Source organism: Anas acuta, chromosome 36 (assembly GCF_963932015.1).
Source record: "Anas acuta chromosome 36, bAnaAcu1.1, whole genome shotgun sequence".
NCBI lineage: Eukaryota > Metazoa > Chordata > Aves > Anseriformes > Anatidae > Anas > Anas acuta.
Genome location: NC_089014.1, coordinates 74385 through 96231, shown reverse-complemented (window position 1 = coordinate 96231; position 21847 = coordinate 74385). Strand labels below are relative to the sequence as shown.

Sequence of the window (21847 nt, the reverse complement as noted above, 5' to 3'; positions counted from 1 at the left end):
ACGCAACATATGCGTTGCAGACCCCAAATCCCAGTGCAATGTGTGCGTTGCAAACCCCAAATCCCAGTGCAACGTGTACATGCAACACTGAATTTGCACCCCAAGGAGTGTGCAACACTGAATTAGCACCCCAAGGAGTGTGCAAAACTGAATTTGTACCCTGAGGAGCATGCAACGCCACCATTGCAAGAGGAGACGCAAAAAGGAAACAAGACGAAAGGTGCAAAAGGAGGCATGGGAGAAATGAGTGCAGAAGGAGATGCAAAAAGGAAGCAAGAGGAGGGATTGAAAAGGCGATGCAAAAAGGAAATAAGAGGAGGGGTGTAAAAGGGGTGCAAAAGGAGGCGTGCAAAAACTGGGTGCAAAAAGGGCTGCAAAAAAATGCAATGCAAAAACAGAGTGCAAGAAAGGGGATTATCAACCCATTATTATAAATGGGATTATTAAAGGCAGGGATTATTAAACGTGATGCAAAAGGAGGGTGCAAGGAGGGGGAGCAAAAGCACGCGCAAAAAATGCGGCGCAAGAGGAGGGTGCGAAAAAGATGATGCAAGAAAAGGGTGCAAAAATGCAATGCAAAAGGGGGGGTGAGGCCACGTGCAAGAGCGTGCATCGGTGTTGGTGAGCATGGCCCGAGGTCGGGCAGTAGATGGCAGCAACGACACGAGAGTGGGAGCAGGGGACCCGAGTGCCCCACAGCCACCCCAGGGGGACGGCAGCACCGGAGCCCCCGCCCCCAGCACTCACCTCCCAGTAAGACCAGTGCAACGCCCTGATGGGCGTCCCCGACATGGCTGGGAAATAAGGGGAGGGTCAGGGGGGGTCCCTTGCATGGAGCGGCGCCCCCAAATTTGTGGGTTCCTTGAGGGTCTGAGGTCCCCCCAAAATCTTTGGGGCTCTCTAAATCACCGCTATAGAGAGGTGTCCTAAAGTTCACGAGTCCCTTGGGATTTTTGGGGCCCCCAAAACCCTTAGGACCCCCTTGGTCACCTTCATAGAGAGGAGACCCCGAATTCATGGAGCTTTTTTAGGGTCTGGGCCCAACCCCTCCAGCTTCAGGAGCCTGCAAACCTCTGTCTTTAAATAAGAATAAAAAGGCATTTTCTAGGAAAAAAACATACAAAATTTTATTCTTTTAATCCCTACAATTCCTCAGGCAATGCTTCTCCCTGCCCACTCCTATCCCCCCAAAATTCTCCCCAAAGTACCCCTCCTGTTTTTATCACACGCCACCATCCCATCATGCCCAACAGATTTGCAACACTGAGTTTTTTTTTTTTTGCAAGATTTTCTCCCTCCTTTTATTTTTTAAATCTGCATTGAGTTAAATTATTTCTCTCTTTTTTTTTTTTTCTTTTTTTTTTCTTTTTTTGGGGGAGGGGGGGGGGTTACGTTTGCACCGGGTTTAATCCTTGCACTTTTTGCATTTCCACCTGGCCCAAATTCTTTCTCCTCGTGTTCTGCTTTTCCACCAGGCCAAATCCTTACACCGTTCACATTTATATCAAGGCTAAATTAATTCTCCCTTTGTTAAATTAATTAACCTTTTTCATTTGCACCTTGGGCACACCATTTCTTTTTCCATTTGCATCGGGTTAAATCATTGCCCTTTCTGCATTCACACCCAGATTATTTCTCCCCATTTTAGTATTTACACTGGGTTAAATTATTACAGTCTGTGCTTTTGCACCTGAGCAGGACTATTTCTCGCCCTTTTATCACTTGGTACTGTTTGCATTTGCACCCAGGCTAAATTATCTCTCCACCTGTTTGCATTTGCATTGGGTTTTCTTGCTCTTTCTGCATTTGCACCGGGCCGAAGCGTTGCACTGCTTGCATTTGCACCTGACCTGAATTACTTCTCCCTATTTTATTTTTTTTTGCATTTGCATCAGGTTAAATCTTTGTATTTTTTGCATTTGCACATGACATGAATTATTTCTGCCCCCTTTTTCAATTTGCTTCAGGTTAAATTACTGCTCGTTTTGCATATTTGGCCTGGCTGGGATTATTTCTCCCACTTTTTTTATTTGTTTTTCCTCCCCTCTCTGACCTGCTGCGTTACCTTCTCTCCCCACCCCTCTGCTTTTCTTCCACCTCCACAATCTCACGGAGACGAATTTTAAACAAAACGCTCTGAAACCTCTTGGATCCGGATTCCTTTTTTTTTTTTTTTTTTGGCGGGGGGGGGGGAAATAAATAAATAAATTTGCTTTTCGCAGGCGGGATTGTGAAATCGCTGGTTTACACAGCAGTTACAAGGGGATTAACCCCCAGGGAAGCGTGTTGCTCCTTGCTAAAGATCCGTTTCATTTTGCAGAGCAATAATCCGGGTGTTGCACAAGGGAAAGGCAAAAATCCCCTCGGTGTTTGCATGCTTCCCCCCCCCTCCTTCGCCTGAAAACTGCAACCAAAATCTGGTTGGAGCTGGGATTTTTGCGAAGGGGGGGGGTTGCAAAAACAAAACAAAACACAAAGAAACGACAAAAAATAACGTCTGCACTGGGTTCCCTGCTGCTCCTTGCTTGTGAGCACAGAGCTGACGGCTTGGACAAACACGGCTCAGGTTGCAAAAGCAGCCGGGCGTCCCGCCAGCTCCTCTCCGGTTTCTGGGAAATTTGGGTCTCCCGCTGCCAAAGCCGCCTTCGCCTCCCGCTTGCGTCTTTGCTTTTGCAATGGGATAGCTGAGACAGGGCCCCGGGGGGGGGAGGAGGGACGCACCTGATATTTCTTTCTCCCTGGAGATAAATAAAGAGCGGCGAGGGCCTTGCACAATGGGGGCTGGGAGGGTGCAAGGCACGGTGGCCTGGCAGGCTTTTGATTTCGTTTTCTGTGGCTTTGGGGTTGCAAAGTGCATCGTTTTGCATTGCAGTGTACCTTGTTTTGGCTTGCAATTCCCCTTGCTTTGGGGCTTGCAATTCCCCTTGTTTGGGGTTGCAATTCCCCTTGCTGGGCTTGCAATTCCCCTTGCTTTGGGGCTTGCAATTCCCCTTGCTGGGGTTGCAATTCCCCTTGTTTTGGGTTGCAATTCCCCTTGCTTTGGGGCTTGCAATTTCCCTTGTTTTGGGTTGCAATTCCCTTTGCTTTGGGGCTTGCAATTCCCCTTGTTTTGGGTTGCAATTCCCCTTGTTTTGGGTTGCAATTCCCCTTGCTTTGGGGCTTGCAATTCCCCTTGCTTTAGGTTGCAATTCCCCTTGCTTTAGGGCTTGCAATTCCCCTTGCTTTGGGGCTTGCAATTCCCTTGCTTTGGGGTTTGCAATTCCCCTTGTTTTGGGTTGCAATTCCCCTTGCTTTGGGGTTTGCAATTCCCCTTGTTTTGGGTTGCAATTCCCCTTGCTTTGGGGCTTGCAATTCCCCTTGCTTTGGGGCTTGCAATTCCCCTTGCTTTGGGGCTTGCAATTCCCCTTGCTTTGGGGCTTGCAATTCCCCTTGCTTTGGGGTTTGCAATTCCCCTTGTTTTGGGTTGCGATTCCCCTTGCTTTGGGGCTTGCAATTCCCCTTGTTTTGGGTTGCAATTCCCCTTCCTTTAGGTTGCAATTCCCTTTGCTTTGGGGGTTGCAATTCCCCTTCCTTTAGGTTGCAATTCCCCTTGCTTTGGGTTGCAATTCCCCTTGCTTTGGGGCTTGCAATTCCCCTTGCTTTGGGGCTTGCAATTCCCTTGTTTTGGGTTGCAATTCCCCTTGTTTTGGGTTGCAATTCCCCTTGCTTTGGGGCTTGCAATTCCCCTTGTTTTGGGGCTTGCAATTCCCCTTGTTTTGGGTTGCAATTCCCCTTGCTTTGGGGCTTGCAATTCCCCTTGTTTTGGGTTGCAATTCCCTTTGCTTTGGGGCTTGCAATTCCCCTTGCTTTGGGGCTTGCAATGCCCCTTGCTTTGGGGCTTGCAATTCCCCTTGCTTTAGGTTGCAATTCCCCTTGTTTTGGGTTGCAATTCCCCTTGTTTTGGGTTGCAATTCCCCTTGCTTTAGGTTGCAATTCCCTTTGCTTTGGGGTTTGCAATGCTCCTTGCTGGGGTTGCAATTCCCCTTGCTTTGGGGCTTGCAATTTCCCTTGCTTTGGGTTGCAATGCCCCTTGCTTTAGGTTGCAATTCCCTTTGCCTTGGGGGTTGCAATGCTCCTTGTTTTGGGTTGCAGTGACCCTTGTTTTGCATTGCATCGCCCCTCGCTTTGGCTTGCAATACCCGTTTTTTTGGGTTGCAAAGTCTCTTGCTGGGGGGTTGCAATGCCCCTTTCTTTAGGTTGCAATGCCCCTTGCTTTGCATTTCAGCGTGCCTTGCTCTGGTTTGCAATCAGCCTTGCTGCGGGGTTGCGGTGCATTGTTTGTGGGGTCACTGCATGTTGTTTTGAACAGCAACACGCTTTGCACTGATTGCCACGTGCCCTTTTCTCTGGGGGTTGCACCCTGCTTTGACATTGCACGACCCGGCTCGGAAAGGGTTGATCGCATGGGGTCACCTCCATTTATTATTTGTTATTTTTTTTTTTTTGAGGGGAAAAGAGTGCTTTTATTTCACTGCTGGGTTTTAATTCCCAGATGAATGCCCTTCACTAGAATTGACATCCCCCAGCGTATCAACGATACGAGAGAAAACGTTTTTCCAGGGAAATTGCCGCGCTCCGACTCCACGCAAATATTTGGGCTCAAAAGCAGTAGATTAAGTCCTGTGCCTGGGGAGGACATCCAAACCCAGGCAGTGATTAATCACCTTCAATTTATCACAGGTTTGCATGATATCTGGTGAATTAGATGTTCTGTGGAAGATCATCACTTGCTAGATTTTTCAAGGGCAGGTTGTGAATGGCCAAAATTGGGTGATTTATGACGGTCTGGGGATGTTTTTAGAATCTCTTCGGGTTTGCTAGAATTCCGCCTTTTGTAATAAATTTTGGGACATTGTTAGAATTGCTTTGGGATTTGATTTAATTGGTTTGGGATGCATTATAAATGCTTTGAACTAATTTAGGGATACTTGACTTTTCTCCTTTTTAATGGCTTTAGGGTTTGCTACAAATAGTTTGGGGTTTGTTATCATGCTTTGGGATGGTTTTATAATTAATTGCTTGGGAAATTTTTGTCATTAACCCCTTTAGGATAATTCCCCCTCTCTCCAGTTATGAGGGATTGCACAAAACTTGTTATTGTTGTGGGATTCTTGCTTAAAGTGAAAAGCTCCAGAAGTCAAGCAGCTGCTGATGACAATAATTTCCTGCTGAGCTGATGAAAATAAAGATTTTGGTGGACTTGAAGTGACCTTGCATGGATTTCATAGGAAATGATTTATTTCTCTTTTTTTATCTTTGCAAAATACTGATAGTCAAGTCAAGTATTACACAAAAAAAAAGAACCTCCCAGGGAGAAGATTCATGTCTGTATGTGTCTGCTGTCAATTTGAGCAAGCTGCATGCTGTAACGAGCCCAATAATTCACTCATTTAGCAGCAAATTCTTTTTATTTTCTTTTTAAGATTATTCTTTCTTCGCTTTAATTTTAATTTATCATTTACTTATCACTTAATTTTAATTCATTATTCTTTCTTTGCTTTAATTTCTCAGCCTGTTGTTTCTCTAAACACAAAAGCTGAGCTTGTGTTTGTGTCGTTTCCATAATAATTTGGCTGTGCTCTCGAGTGGAAACGTGTCAGGTAGTTTCACGATGGGAAATGAGTCGGATTGATTTCACAGCAGGAAACATGATAGGTTATTTTATGGGGAGAAGCACGTTGTGTTCTATCAACATGGAAAATAAATCTGGTTGTTTCCCTTCGAGAGTTATGCTGGGTTATTTCCCTTTGAGAATTATGTCGGGTTGTTTCCCTCTGAGAATTACATTGGGTTATTTCAACATGGAAAATAAATCTGGTTGTTTCCCTTCGAGAATTATGTCGTGTTGTTTCAACATGGAAAATAAACATGGTTGTTTCCCTTTCAGAAATATATCGGGTTATTTCCCTTTGATAAATATGTCGGGTTATTTCCCTTTGAGAAATATGTCGGGTTGTTTCTCTTTGTGAATTATGTTGGTTTATTTTTCTTTGAGAATATCGTCGGGTTATTTCCCTTTGATAATTATTCTGGTTTGTTCCAACATGGAAAATAAATCCGGGTATTCCCCTTTGAGAAATACGTTGGGTTGTTGCACCGTGAGCAAAACTTTGAGGCGTGTCCCCACTAACAATGGAAGCAGAGAAGACAATTCCCATTTTTCCCCTCACCCCAGGAATCACAGAGCAAAAGTAAATAAATAAATAAACAAATAAACACCAAATAAACCCCAAACCACCCCAAGCAATGCAAAATAATAATAATAATAATAGTAATAATAATAATAATAATAATTGTAAAAAAAGGTTTATTTTTAACCCAACAGCAGGCAGCATTATACTGAAAACAGTCAACAGGAACAGTGCATTTCTAGGGAAAAATGGCAGGGATTTGGGTCTGCCACCCTCCATTTTGTGCTCATTGTGGATTGGGGTATTTATTGTGCTTTCCTTCAGGCCGCTCCGGTGTGGATGGGTCATCTCGGCATTGGGCTCTACCTGAAGTAAATCAGGTCTTAAAAAAAAATTATTTTTCTCACCAGTTTGAGGTCAGATCAAGATTTTGCCCTTTTTTTTTTTTTTGTGTGTGTGTGTTTGAGGCCGAGTGACCTCCTACCGTTGACGTCCGTCATAGCTCAGTGCTGGTTTTCCCTCTTTTGCAGAAACTCAACCCGAGACGTCGCTTGGTGCCTCTATATGCATGAAAAACCTCTGCAGGGCTATTTACAAGAAGTGCATGAGCCGGTGTGCGTGAAAACTGTCCTCTTGCCTCTGTCCCCTCGTGGCTTCGTCTACTGCACGGGGTAGACGGGGGCTTCCACTTCCATCCGCACGATGTTGGAGGCGCGGCTGGAAGAGATGAAACATGGGCAGCCATCAGGGTCCCCCTTGGAAGAGGAACCACTAGACCTTCCTCTTCCTCATCGCATCCCCGCCAGAAGGGGAAAAAATTACATCCTCCCCTTCCCAAAAGGTCAGTTTCACAGAATCACAGAATTTCTAGGTTGGAAGAGACCTCAAGATCATCGAGTCCAACCATTGAGTTTTGCTCAATGCAACCATGTTTTTATGGGGTTAACCCCATCCCAAAGCAGGGGGTTGGGTAAAATGCTTCCAAACCTGGCTACCAACTTAAAACATCGTTGCCTTCATCCTCCACATCACGGATGTTGCCCCCCAAAAATTGCAGTTCCCTCCCTGCCCACCACCCCCTTGATGCAACCTTGTCTGTTGTCCTGCAGGATCATCCTCGTAGCCCGCAGAGGAGGGAGAGCAGGGGGTTAAAATGTTGCGTGAGGGCAAGTCGGGGTGTCATGCGTTGGTGCGGAGGTGCTGTGCAGGACAAGCGGCGTGGTGGGAGGGCTGGGGAAAGCGGTGGAGTGAGGGCAAGCTGGTGGGCACACGAGGGCAAGGCGTGCAAGCAGGAGGTGGAGATGGAACAGCCCTTGGAGGCATCTTCATCACCCTTCATCAGTAACTTCAGGTTTGCCCTAAAGTCGGCAAAATGTCTGTACTTGGCAAAAAGGCTCCATGTTGGGCAAGACTGCTCATTAACTGGAAAAAAATCACTCTATATTCAACAGGTTTCCTTTGTACTTTACAAAATCGATCAGTATTTGTCAAGATCGTGTTATATTCAAGAAGATTGCTCTGTTTGCTAAGCTCGCTCTATATTGGGCAAGACTGCACTATACTTGAAAAAATTGCTCTATATTTAGTGAAGACACTTTACATTCAGCAAGATTGATTACCCTATTTTCCACTGAATTGCTGTACATTTGTCAAATTACTATACTCAGAGAGATTGATCTGTATTTGGCAAGATGTCCCTATATTCAAAAAATCACAGTGTATTCAGCAGGATCGCCCTGTATTTGGCAGGATCATTCTGCGTTTGGAAAAATCACTCTATGCTTAGCAGAATCGCCCCATTTTTGGCAAGTTTGTTCTTTATTCACTGAAATCGCTATTCAGCCAAATTGCCTTGTATTTGTCTCTCTCCTCTTTGCTCCTCAGGGGGAGAAAATGTTGGGCTGATGAGCGTAGTGAAGCAGAAAATATCATGTGAGATGCTGGAGTACCACTCTTCAGCTTGCCCAATTTTTTCTTTTTACAGATAAATCTTTACTGAGCATCATGATTATGGCCAAAAAAAGCATTTAATCCAGGATGGCCTACATCAGAGCTAACTCACTGCGTGTCTCCTGTTTGTACACGTGCCTCTGACATCGATCCGTTCTGAGGCAACCGAAAACCCCAATTATTCAGGGAATTAACTGGGGAGTGTCAATCACACGAGGCCTCATCCAGCCATGGGGCCGAAGGGGTGTTTGTAGCGTGAGACGTGACAGCAAAGGAGCGGAGTCACTTACCCGAATAATTTCCTTGCGTTTGTGTGTCAGTCGCTGTGGATGAAACCAAAGAAGATGGAGAAGTCCTTTCCAGATGCCTCCTCGCCCAACCCTTTGATGCCCCACGGTGGCTGTTCCCTACCCTCTTGCTCGCCCGGGCTTAAAAAATACCAGCCCGCATTTTGGGGGAGGTCTTTGGGGGTCACTCACCATCCCGCAAAATCCTTGGCTTTCCAGGCGTCAATGACATCCGCGATGGTCTTCACGGTGCGCCCATCGGGCAGCTTCAGGTCATCGCTGGCGTCCCCGTTGAAGTTGCCACAAGGGGCACAGAGACGGTTGACCAAGGCGGCCCTTGCGGTCAAGGTCACCTCCCCGCTGGGGCCGAAGAGCACGTCCAACCCTGACGTGTGGGAGATGGTGACGTTCCCCGCCGCCGTGCTCAAGGAAATGGCTTCAGACACCTCCGCCGGCAGGCGGGTGAAGAGACCGTTCACCTGCAGGGGTGAAAAATGCCAGAAATGGGTTAAAAATGCCCAACAACCCCGTAAAGTGACGCAGCACAAGTCAATGATATCGATGTTGAAGGCTCCATGGGCAATGAGACCATATATTGAACTAAAACAATAATCCCATTAAAACTTCATCAAGGAGATGAAGTCATTTAGTCATGAAGTCATCGAGTCATTTAGTCATTTAGTCATTTAGTCATGCTGGAGACTCTTGGGCAATATTTTGTCCCTAAACTGCAGTTGGTAAATATCTTTCTTTAGCCAAGTCTACCCAGCTCAACTTAAATGTCTCAACATCTAGCCCAAAAGGAGACCTTCAACCTCATCCTGAAGCAGTAATTTAAAACGGGCCAAAAATCTCGGGTTTTGCACCCAGAAGCTAAACTAACTTTATTGATCGTCTTGAATTTAGGACTGAAAGGAAGAAGGGGTAAACCCCACCCCAATTCTGCCTCTTAATTTAATTTCTCATCTTTTTGACTACAAGGATCGTCCACGCGTCCAGCTTACCCACACCTCCATGTTGTTATTCACGGTGATGAAAGCGTCGCGGAAGAAGACGAAGACGGCCACGGCGGCCGGGATGCCGTCATCCCGACACTCGCTGACCTCCACCACCACCTTGAACCAGTTGGGCGACCGCTCGTCGCAGAGGGCGGCGATTTTGTAGGTGCCGCTGAAGGGGAGCCTCCCTCCGGCACCGTCGAACGTGGTCAAGAAGGCCCCCGGGGAAATTCGGCACCAGCCTTCCTGCTTGATGCACCTCTGCACCCCTTCCCGCGTGGCACAGACCTCGTCTGGGGGACACCGGGTGGCCTCGCAGATGAGTCCCCGGGATGGGTGGCAGTTGCATTTCGTGGAGCAGTTGTTGGAGACGACGGTCTCGCCCGCCTCAAAAGGAAAGGCTCAGAGGTGAGTCCGCATGGATGCCACCTCCAAGGTAACCCCCAAACCTCCCCACTTCAAAAAAGTCCCACAAAGAGGTAGAAAAAACATTTGGTGAAATTTGTGCAACTTAAATTAATCACCCTCCAGCCCAGCGGAGCAAAATAGGCACTTTAGGATGCTATGAATTGTATGATTTTGGACACGTGTCCCTAAAACAAAGTGGCCATCCACCTCACTGAAGACTGAGTCCCAAAATAATTTGTGTTGACTTGATGGGACAGCCAAGTTCCTCAAAGATTGAGCCCCCACATCCTTTGCATCATCTAGGTGGGACAACCTACCACATTAAAGATCGAGTCCCCAAAATTGTAGCATCATCTAGATGGCACAACCCACCTCATTAAAGATTGAGACCCCAAACCAGTTGCATCATCTACTTGGGACAACCCATCTCATCAAAGATCGAGTCCCCAAACCCGTTGCATTGACACAGTGGAACAATCTACCCCATTAAACCCCAAATGCATCAAGTAGATGGGACAACTCACCCCGCAGTCCTTCCTCAACCTGATTTCCACCAAAAACACCAAGCCTCGAGGGCCAAACTCACCTTGAAATACCGTCCCTGGTGCACGCAGCCGCATTGCTCCAAGGACACGCAGGATTCTCCGTCGAAGAGGTACCCATCATCACATTGGCATCCCTCAAAGCACGTCCAGCTGCATGGGGCCGGCACGGAGAGGCTGGCACAGGTGAAGTCGCAGGTACGGGTGCAGAGCTCATAGTGGCTGTGGGGTGGGCAGGAGAGGGCTGGGAAAAAAAAGGAAAAATGACATTATTGCCCCCCAAAAAGTGACTGATTTTCCTTGAGCCAGTGGGAGGTGGAAAACCAATGCACAATTGATGGTCTTGGGCATTTCTGGCAGCTCCAAAACGTGCTGAAGTCATCAAACCCTGCTTTTAGCACCCAAATTAAAGCATCTGCATGCCACTAATCACCTCTGAAGCAAATTAGAGGGACTTCTGATTCAAAATCTTTTGACATAAATATTGAAGTTTTGGACGTAAAGAGCAGGAATTTCTTTCTTTTAGGGTATTTTGGGTGGGAAACAGGTCAACTGAAGCCCTCAAATGAGCTTTTTGGGTGAGGTTTGTAAACATTTCTAGGGTATATCATAGATTTGGGGGGGGGGCTTTAAGCAAAAATCAGCATTGCATGATTTTATGCAGATCATTCATACATCATCTTGGTCTGGATGCTAAAGGTTTGCTTCAAAATTGGGGACAAAAAAAAAAAAGCCACAATCACAAAATTGGAGGGTTTTGCTGCAGGGAAATGTGGATTAGGGGGGAAAATAGGGCTTGAAGTGTCTCCGCGGGGATAATTTGGAGTACTTACGGCAGAAAGTCACCGTTCTCCACCCTCCAATCTCAGCCCCGGCCGCTTGGCAAGCAGCGGCGTAGGCTTGGAGGCTGTGGCACAGGGCATCCCGGGCACCCTCAGCGGCACAAACGTCGTGGAGGCAGTGGTGGAAATACTCCACCGGGCTCACCCGGTGGTGGCACGTCCCAAAAGGTCCCGTTGGGTCCCGGATGAGCCCGCAGGAGTCACCGGCACCGTAGGGAGCAGTGGCAGAGGCATCGCACACGGGGCACGCATTGCCGTTGCAACCGTCGGTGCACGCTCCGTCTTCTGCTGGCATCTTCCAGGAGGTGACAAATTCCTCGGTGCTCTTCGCCAAGGACCCCCCGGGCAGCTGGAAGTCGTCACCGGGGTCCCCGTTGAAGTTGCCACCCAACCCGCAGACGCGGCCCCGGTAGGCGTCGGGGATGGTGATGAGGAGGTAGGTGGCCGCGTTGTAGAGGAGCCGGAGGCCGGCGGCGGTTTGGAGGACGATGTTGTTCCCTTCCTGGCCGATCCGTATCTTCCTGTCCTCCGTCACCAGTGGCAGCGTGAAGTGCTCCCCATCCACCTGAGATATGGATGGAGCACGAGGTTTGCATTTGCACACCCACCCAGTGATTTTGCACACCTACGTGCACCGGAGGATTTTGTATGCATGCAAAAAAATTCTACAAATTTCTTCCTGCACATATGCACCATTTTTTGCATGATTTTGCATGCACCAGGGTCTTTGGCATGCCCTCGTGCACCTTGTGCATGAAACAGATTTTGTGTGCACAGGGTTTTGGTGTGATTCTGCATGCACTGGATTTTCCATGCATGCATTTAGCAGGGGATTTGGTGTGCACGCATGCACCAGGGGATTTTTGTTTTCCACGTGTGTGCACCAGTGGATATTGCACACACAAGTGCACCGAGGGATGGGGACATCCCAGCTTCCCAAGGAGGGTGTTTTGCACGCACCAAAATTTTGCACAGACGTGTGCACCAAGGGCTGGGGACGTCCTGACACCACTGGGGGGATTTTGCATGCAGGAAGGCTTTGCATGCATGAAGGGATTTTTGCATGCATGCATGGAGGGATTTGTGCATGCATGCATGCGTGCACCAAGAGGTTTTTTTTATGGATCCATGGATGCACCGAGCAGGATGGTGCATTCATGCATTCACTAAGGGTTTTTTGTTTGTTTGTTTGTTTGCATTCATGCACGTGCAGAGTTTTTGTTGTTGTTGTGGTGGTGGTGTTTTTTTTTTGGATAAATTAATGCATGGGGAATTTTTTGCATGCATGGATGCACCACGTTTTTTTTGTTTTGTTTTGTTTTTGTTTGTTTTTTTTTTGTTTGTTTGTTTTTGTTTTGTTTTGTTTTGTTTTTTGTTTGTTTTGTTTTGTTTTGTTTTGTGCATGCATGGATGCACTGAGTTTTTTTTAAACATGCATGGATGCACCAAGGTTTTTTCCTTGTGCATGCATGGATGCACTGAGGTTTTTTTAAACATGCATGGATGCATCAAGGTGTTCTGTTGCATGCCTGCATGCACCGAGGCACGTAGCCCTCCCAACTTACCATCACCTCCCACTTCCGACCCCTCTCCATGCTGACCGTGTACCCGTGGATGGAGACGGCCACTTTCTTCGTCAGGGCCACGTTGCCCCGTCCGCTGACGTCGTGCTCCAGCAGCACCGAGAAGTTGGCCAGCCGCTGCTCCGGCTTGCAAACCCGTGCCAAGACGTAATTGCAGGACCCCTGGAGGTCAAAAGCTCTCCCGTCGAACGTCACGTAGTGCGGGTCGCCCGACACCACCAGCCGCCCGTAGCCGGCGGGGTAGCACCCCAGCACCCCGTCCTCCACTCGGCACTCCTCGTGGGCGCCGCAGGCGGCTTCCTTGCACTCCACCACCCCGTTGGCTTTGCAGATGCACCTCTCCCGGCACGAGGCGTAGAAATCCTCGCCCTTCTTGTAGTAGCGGCCCCGGTGCTCGCAGCCGCACTCGCTCGCCGGCACGCACTCGGCGCCGCTGAGGACGAAACCTTCGTCGCAGAAGCAGCCTTCGGTGCACGGAGCTGAGGCGCAGCCCTCGGGGCTGGCTCGGCCCCGGCACGTGGTGGGGCAGGCGTTGCCACACAGCTCGTAGTGGGAATGGCGAGGGCAGACGGGAGCTGCAAAAAGAAGGCGAGAAAAACCCAAAGTCCCACTCGGATTTGCAGCCAAAAACGTCAAGGAGAGGATTTCTCTCATTGCACCGAGGCTTGAGGAGCAAATCCAAGCAAGTCTTTGGTGGGGGAGCATCATTACAGCTCCAGAGAGCAATGCAAATTTATTTTGCATTTCTTTTCCAAGCCTTGTGTAAGAATTTGGAGGAAAATTGGGATTTATTTTTAATTTTCCTTCCTTGTATAGAAGAACATGGAGGGCAATATGGATTTATTTTGCAGCAATGCATGAAGGAAGAAGAGTTTTGCTTTGGCAATGAGTTTGAGGGACTTTTCCCACATCTGTGATTGCATCTTAACTCATCATCTGGCCTTGGAGACATGGAGGGAGATGACACAGTAGTTGTCTGGGAGATGTCAAGAGTGGGGCAAACGAACCCAATTTTGGAGGCATTTTGTGTTCCCTTTGGCTCTAAACAAAGCCAAGGGCATGCAGTTGGGTTTGAACTCCTGTTTTCTGTCCGAACGAGGGGAGAAACCTCCCTTCATCCCCACTCACCGCAGAAGGACGGCGTCCTCCACTCCTCCACGCTGGCGCCGTTGCTCTGGCACTCCGTCATGTAGGCGGCGATGGCTTTGCACAAGATGTCCCGGCGTCCTTTGTACTGACAAGCATCAAAAGCACAATCCTCCAGGAAATTCCCAGGGTTGACAACCCGGTGACAATTTCGGAAGGGTCCCCCAGCCCTGGCGATCACCCCGCAGTAGCCGTCGCCGCGGTAGAGCTGTTTCTGCTCTTCGTTGCACACCGGGCAATCCCCCACGCATCCCGCCGAGCAACCGGGGACATCTCCAACCTTCCAGCTGTCGGCCAACTGGATTTCATCCTTGGCACGTTTTCCATCGCGGGCGATGAAGTCGTCATCGGGGTTGCCGTTGGCGTTGCCGCAGAGGCCGCAGACGGCGCCGGCGTAGGCGTCAGGGAGGATGACGCGGGCGTAGCTGTACCAGTCGAAGCTCACCCGCAAGCCGAATTTGGTGCGGACAAAACCATGGACGCCGCTGTGGTAGAGCTCGAACTGGTCCTTCTGGGTGAACGGGAGCTCCACGAAGGCACCGTTGAGCTGGGGAAGGAGGTAAAGAGGGTGACAGTGGTGTTGGGTTCACGCAACGCGCTCAAGATTGGGGTGTTTTTGCAAAGCCTTTCGCCTGGGGAGGATTTCGGGGGGCTTTTCTGCAAAAACAGGGAGGATTTCTGGGAAAGTGCAAATCAGCCAAGATCTGAATGTTCTTGCAAAACACCTTGCAGAAGAAAGATTGCTGGCAAAGGCAGTGTGGGGGGATTTTTGCAAACCTTTTGCACGGGGAAGGTTTTGTGGCCAGATGCAAATCACTCAAGATTTGGGTGTTCCAACACAATGTTTTGCAAGAGGGGTGGTTTTCAGGCAAAGGCAAATTGATCAGGTGTTTCTTCAAATTTGGGATCTGTGGGGCTTTTGTTAATTTATTTGTTCACGAAAGCTTTTGCATGAGGAAGATTTCCTGGGAGATGCAAATATGTCAAATATGGGATGTTTGGGGCAAACCCTTTGTGTGGGAAGTGTAATCAGACAGGTGCAAATCACTGAAGATTTGCATAAAAAGCATTGCAAGGGGAAGGATTCCCAGGCAAAGACAAATTGCTCACGATGTGGGTGTACCTTCAAAACCCTTTGAAGAGGGAGGACTTGCAGGGAAAGGGCTCTCTCTTCCACTGAAGACATGATTACTCAGAAAAAAAAATAAAGGAATGGTCACAGCACACCCTTTTCTGCAACACTTCAGCCAAAAAACAAGTCGGGAATTGAACCTTTCCCAAACTGATTATGTCAGTTTGCAGGTGCCAGGGTAGAGAGGAATTTTTAACTCAGAAAGCCACATGGGACCAGAAAAAAAGGGAAGCCAAAGACGTCAACCAAAGTGGATGCTTTTGAATGTGGAAGTATTTGTCTTATTATTCATGGATATTTGTTACTTGCTCAACTCACCAGAGCAAAAAAGGCCCGTTTCCAGCACATCTAAACCAAGCTGTGTGGGTTGTGTTTTGTTTTGTTTTGTTTTGTTTTTCTTTTCCTATTTTTTTTTTTTTTTTAGAAGAACTCTTAAGTTTTAAAAATAAAGTGTTGAAATCCCAACTAGCTGCTCAGGGCTCCCTCTGGAGACGGCAGACAGAAACTGATGCTTCCATCAAAGCGTGAATGAATTAAAAAAGAAGCTTTGAGGGACAACGTAGATAATAAATAGTTTGGATGCAGGTTGCAAGAGGTCCTTGGTGGCCACCTACCTTGACCTTGCGTGGGTGCTCCTGGCTCATGCTGATGGTGTTGCCGTAGACCTCCAGCGTGACGGTTTTGGTGAAGGACACGGCTTTGCTGCCCCTGTTGTTGTTCTCCACCTTGACGGTGAAGGGGACCAGTGAAGGGTTCTGGGAGCAGAGGGCAGCAAACTGGTAGATGCACGTCCCTTGGAAGTCATATTTCAACCCGTCGAAGGTGGTGTAGTGAGGATCTCCCGTCCCAATGCAGGTAAGGAATTTGTTTGCCTGGCAGCTGGGGACACCATCAACCATGGTGCACTTCTCGTGGGCCTTGCACCCAGACTTCTTGCACGTCACCTTGCCCCCCGCCTCGCATCGACACCGGCTCTGGCAGCTCCCGTCCTCCCAAAATTCTTCCTGGACCTTGTAGGAGCGGTCGTTGTAGGAGCAACCACAAGACTCTGCCGGGACACACGCGTCGTCGTGGAGGACAAAACCCTCGTCGCATTGGCAGCTCGCCGTGCATGGCTTGCTGCAGGACGTGGGGGCTTTGGGGTGGGCGCAGGTGGCAGGACACGCCGTCCCGCAGGTCTCAAAGTGGCTGTTTTGGGGGCATCTCTGAGCTGTGGGGATGATATTTGAGAAGATTTTAAAAAAAGGATGAGATAAGAAGCTTCCTGAGACAGAGGGACATCGGGCTCCTGCATCAGTTGATGCCTATGAGAAATTTGGGGTCCCCAGGATATCCCATGAAAAAAAAATCAACATTATTCTGCATGTTATGGACATCTGAAATCAGTTAAGACCGATTTTGGGGTGGTTTGGCATGAAAAGACCAACACAACCCTTCCCCAATGCTGTTGGCCAAGTTGTTGCCTACAAGCATCAACTTGGTGACCTGGGCAGCAATTCCCAGGCACCCAGCACCAGAACCATGCACAGATTCCCCTTTTTTCTACCCAAAAATGCTTTGGAACCCCCCCATCCAAGCTCACCACAGCCCTCCGTGTCCTGCAGTGTCCCTTGACCTCCACAATCATCCTGGCAGGAGGGATCTCGCCAGCTCTCAGCCCAATCCTCCAGGCTGGCAGCCTGGGTGCCGTCGGCGAGTTTCATTTCATCCTCTGCATCCTCGTTGAAGTTCCCGCAGAGCCCACAGGTGGCCCCGAAATAGCTGCTGGGTACTGCCACCATCACGGCCCAGTCTTCGTCATAGGTCACCTGCAGCCCAAAATCTGTTTGCAGGATGACCCTGCCCTCGTTTTGGGAGATTTGGATTTTCCCGTCCTTCAGGGTGGCCGGTAGTCTGGTGAGCTGGTCATTGACCTTGGAGGGAAGGGGAAGAAGAAGGACTAAATCTCAGTGAATTTTTTATTTTCCAAGAGCTTACCACCCCCAAAATCATATAAAAAAGATCATTTTCTTTCCAGACAAAGTAATTATCAGCCTAAACCAGAAATTTTCCTCACACCCTTCAGATACTCAACAGGTTTTAGTGGCAAAAGGTAAAAAAAAAATGAAGTGTCTCATGGGAGAACCATCTCCTTTGATTTCTGAGCTTAAAATCTGGTTTATGTTAAAACCAGCTCTGCATTCCCAAACTTTATGGGTAGGAGAAACCTCATCTAATCTTGAAAATTTGATTTATATCTCACCCATGCTGCCTTTCTGGGGTAGATACCCGTGGTTGGGGGATCACTTGGATAAAACTGACTTCACCCTGGAGTAGATGCCCACACTTGGAGGCACGGATTAACACCTAAAAACTGCCCTTGTCTTGATTTGTAATGCAAAATTGCCCAGCTGTGGTTTTGGTGGTTCTCCTCATTTTTATTGTTTTCAGTTTCACCCACCACACTTCTGCTTTCCCCAAAAGGCTTCATCCCGAATAACGCTGCCACGGCCCATAAAAAAACAAAAAAACAAAAAAACACCTGGATTTTGCCACCTTCTCCCTTGTGGATGGAGATGTTGTAGCCGTACACGAGGACATTGGTCAGCCACTCCTTGAAATTGCCTTCGCTCTTCTTCTCCTCCACAAGGAAAGGCACCAGGGTGGGATCCTGGCCGCAATATTTGGCCACGGTGTAGGTGCAGCCCCCCTGATGTCCACGGTCATCCCGTCGAAGGTGTGGTATTGCAGGGACTGCGACCCCATGCAGGTTCCCATGTAGTCGTGCACGCACACGGCCTCCCCCTTCTCTATTTTGCACGTCTCCTTCGTGCGGCACTTCATGGCCCTGCAAGGATCTAGAGGAAATTGCACACAATTAATCACGGGACCAACTTTTACGGATATATATGTGGCCTCAGGAGCTACACAAATGTCACTGTCACTGTAGATGGTCAACCAGATCACGTTCGATTAAAGCAGGGATTTATCTCAGCTAGGTTTGGCCACCCAAAACTTAGATTTGAACATCTGTGGTGATTGCTCAAGGCTCCTTTTATAGGCAATGTATTTACTCATAGAAGAAATATCCCCTCCCAAAACGGTCCAAAAAAATGTTGGTTGAATTATCACTTTTCAGAGCTTCCTGTCTTAGTGCTACGAGAGAAAACACAAGTTTCAAACCAAAGAGCCAATTTTTAAACACTTTTCTCATCATGAGCTCAGCGTCTATTAGCTACAGGGGGTTCAAAGGAAACATTGGAGACGCCCAATTCAGAGGAATAAATTCAGATGCGGTTTGGCCTTGTGTTGCAACCACACTTTTGATACGGGGGAGGAGGAGGGAGGTGAAAAGGGAGCAAGGAGAGGTGAGGGTGACAAAGGGACACTCACCACTATCGCACACGGCCACCAACCCATAGGATTTTTGTTCCCGGATCCCCATGCTGAGCAACCCGAAGGGGGACGTCTTGTGCTCCACCGTGTGGACAGCAAATTGACCCCCCAAGCTCTGCCTGACCCAGGAGTAGTCGGTGCCTGGGACAGGCTTCCACCCGACATTCCCCAGCGGCGTTTTGTTGAACATTATCCCAGCCGTCTCCGAGGTCTTGGCTATCAATATGGCGTAATTATTGTACCCTTCCAGAGCGAAGATGTTGTAGGAGTGGCAGTAGCTGGAGACGTCGGGGATGGTCATAAAAAACGGGTCGTAAGTGATAGAATCTTTATTACCCCCGTCGGCAAAAAAAATGACCTGGATGCCGTTGTTGGCAGAGAGGTACAAAGAATTTGGGGCTTGGAGTCCGTAGAGCGTTGACCGGCCGGGCCGTAGCTCCCGAGAAGTTTTGCTCGCCCCGTGTTGAGACTCCACACGTGTGACTTGGGAGGTGGAGACGTAGACGATGTCGGATTGAGTGTCGAAAGGCAACGGGGGCACGATGAAGGTGGTGCCCCAGCTGGAAACGGGTTGGAGCTGCTCCACCAAATGGTCGCACTGGGTAAATCTGGCCAGGCAAGTGTGGCCGGTGAAGACGGCCACGGGTTTTTGTGCCACGATTCGGGTGCCGGACATATCAGCCGGGCTTTGGAGCTGGGCTGCTTGGAAGGGCTCCAGTTTGATGGGGAGCACTGAGCCCCGGGGGTAAGACTGGCCTTGGTAGTTCACCGTGGCTTTGAGGTGGACGTCAACGGTGGTGGGCTCATCCCAGGCGGCCACCACGAACTCTCCGTAGCGGTCCGTGCCCACGTTGGGTGTCACAATTTGGTACTCCGTGCCCCAGCTGTCCACGGGGTACGCCACGGTTGAGTCGGCCGAGGTGGGTTTCTCGTTGATGGCCACCAAGGAGATGGCGTTGTTGGCCCTCACCACCACGGTGTTGTCAAAAATTTTGCTCCCCACCATCTCGGCTTGGGGTGGGATCTTCACCAGGACGGTTTGCCCCGTGGTCACCTGCACCGTCATCCTCAAGCCTGGCTTCTTCATGGAGATGGTCACGGCCGTGAAGGGCGAATAACCCCTGATGAGCAGCTTGAAGTCACTGTTGAGGGACTGCTGCAAACCATTCTGCATGAAGGCCACCACAAACTCTTTCCCCAGGTGATGAGGAGCCGATGCTGCGACGCTGAGCAGGTAAAAAACACCTAGAAAAGGAAAATTTGCCTTCATCACCCCCAAGCTCAGATTTAGCAGCCCAAGCTGGGGACCAAGGGTCAAGCTGGTGGCACCCTGATTTAATCTTGGTGGTTAAGGAAGAGCAATTAGATGGATTTTCAAAGTGAAGGGATATCATTTTGGAGAAACGTCAATTTTGAAGGACCGGAGATTAAAACAAATATTGATTTGAAGACGACGATTTGATGAGCTATCGACTTGAAGGGATATCAAGTGGAAGAAGTGCCAATTTGAGGGTCCATAAATTAGAACGAATGTTGATTTGAAGGAATATAGGTTTAGATGACTCTCATTCGGATGAAAATCTCTTTGTAGAACAGAAAACAGGTACCAACTAATTCGTGGGGCAGAAATTAAATTTTTTGGATGGGTTTCATGTTGGATGGAGGAATTTGAGGAGTATTTGGGCTTTTTAAGGTATTCCTTTTCCTCTCAGAAAGGCCATGGGGGTAGAAATATGAATGGAGACAGTCCTGGCCAAGGCTGGGTTGCAACCAGAAGGAAAATTGCCCTATTTTAAACCAAAACACCCCAAAACAGTTTTGGTTGGGGTCTTTTCCCATTGGTTTCCCTTCTACCTATTTTGGAGGGGTAATTTTATCTCTTCTCAGCTGTGGCACAGGATGAGGGTGCAAAATGTGTCCCCTTGGATTGAAAAATCAGATTTTGAGGTGATTTTGGAGGGGATTTTAGAGGTTCTGATGTATCCAAACCCGCTTGAACTCACCCCATAACACGGCGGTCCAGCCTCGCAGTGTTACACCGGCTTTTCTCCGTCCCGGGCTGCCATCCATGGCACTTCAGCTGCAGAAGGTGAGAAATCATTGAAAAGGAGCAAATTCTTTGAATTTTGTTACTACGTTCATGTTTCTACTCAGACCAAAAGTCTGGGCTTTATTGCACTTGTACTCGTCCCAAAATTCAACATTTTATTGCACGTCCATTCAAACATATCCCAAACAAACAAAACAAAACAAAATAAAACAAAACAAAAAAAAATTTGAGTTTTTATTTTCACTTGTACACATCCCCAAAGTCTCCAAGTTTGTTGCAGTCACACCTGTCCCCCAAATCTCTTTTTTTATCACACCTACACCCATACTTGTCCCCAGAATCTGCTTTTTTTTCGCATTTACATGTACCTCCCCCACCCAAGACCCCCCTCACCTCCATTTGTTGCTTCACATGGACCTGGTTCCCCCCAGATTTTTACACAATTCAAGCCATCCTCTGAGCATATTTGCTTTTTTCTTCATTTTTTCTTTCTTTCATTTTTCCCTGACTTTTTCATCTTTTTTTTTTTCCCTTTTCCTTTTTTTAATTTTATTTTCCCCATTTTTTCCCTTTTCCTTTATCTCTTTTTCCCTTTTCCCCCTTTCTTCATTTTTCCACCTTTTCCCTTGACCCCTTTTTCATTTTTCCTCTTTTCCCCCTTTCCCCTTTTTTCTCCTTTTCCCCTCCTTTTCTCCCATTTCTCCCTTTTTTTCTCCCTTTCTTCCTTTCCTTTTTTTTCCCCACAAAATCATCCTGGAAACAATTGAATTCAACTGCAGCCAGGATCAAACCCAAGGGTGGTAGCAGGGAGCGAGGATATCTGGGGAATTTTCAGTCAAATGTTCACATTTGGGGCTTTTTACAGCAAATATATATATTCCTATATTTAACTATATTGCAGCAGAGCCTTACCTGCTTCTGATTTTTATCCAGCCCCAAAGCGTTCCTTTCTGTCCTCAAATCCTTTCTTGCAGTGAATGATGAGAGTAACCCCAGGGCAGCTCCTCCCTTTATTACTTTTTGCAGAAAGGGGGAAAATATAAGACAAATGCAGACGACGCTGGGGGACCGACCCACCCAGTGCTTTGACATCATTTTTGGCGAGAAAAGAGGTGAAAACAGGAAAGAATGCATGGTTTTGATTAAGGCCAGGCTGATTCTGATTCACTAAAAAGGTCTTGGTTTAAAAAAAAAAAAAAAAAAGTATATTTTCTGGTGAAATTACCTCATAATTGGAAGGCGAGGGGTTTTACAGAATTGGGATGGGACTAAAAAAAAAGAAAAAAAAAAAAAAGTCCAATCAGTGCAAAAAGGGGTCAAAAAAAAAAGTCAAAGTTAAAAAAAAAAGAAAAATGAGGGAGGTG

At 48.0% G+C, this 21847-nt stretch overlaps 2 protein-coding genes across 2 annotated transcripts; both read right to left on the bottom strand.

Moving 5' to 3' along the window:
- Positions 1–6329: 6329 nt before the first annotated feature.
- LOC137846658 (IgGFc-binding protein-like) lies at positions 6330–16970 on the bottom strand. Its single transcript, XM_068664667.1, has 9 exons — positions 16641–16970; positions 15673–16268; positions 13909–14473; positions 12763–13355; positions 11189–11762; positions 10400–10599; positions 9412–9792; positions 8600–8886; positions 6330–6887 (listed from the first exon to the last, which is right to left on the bottom strand). The coding sequence occupies exons 1-9, from the start codon at positions 16837–16839 to the stop codon at positions 6830–6832; spliced, it is 3453 nt and encodes a 1150-aa protein (XP_068520768.1). The 5' UTR covers positions 16840–16970; the 3' UTR covers positions 6330–6829.
- Positions 16832–21552, bottom strand: LOC137846659 (IgGFc-binding protein-like). Its single transcript, XM_068664668.1, has 5 exons — positions 21396–21552; positions 20437–20513; positions 18431–19678; positions 17580–17895; positions 16832–16971 (listed from the first exon to the last, which is right to left on the bottom strand). The coding sequence occupies exons 2-4, from the start codon at positions 20501–20503 to the stop codon at positions 17642–17644; spliced, it is 1569 nt and encodes a 522-aa protein (XP_068520769.1). The 5' UTR covers positions 20504–20513; positions 21396–21552; the 3' UTR covers positions 16832–16971; positions 17580–17641.
- Between the last annotated feature and the right edge of the window lie 295 nt (positions 21553–21847).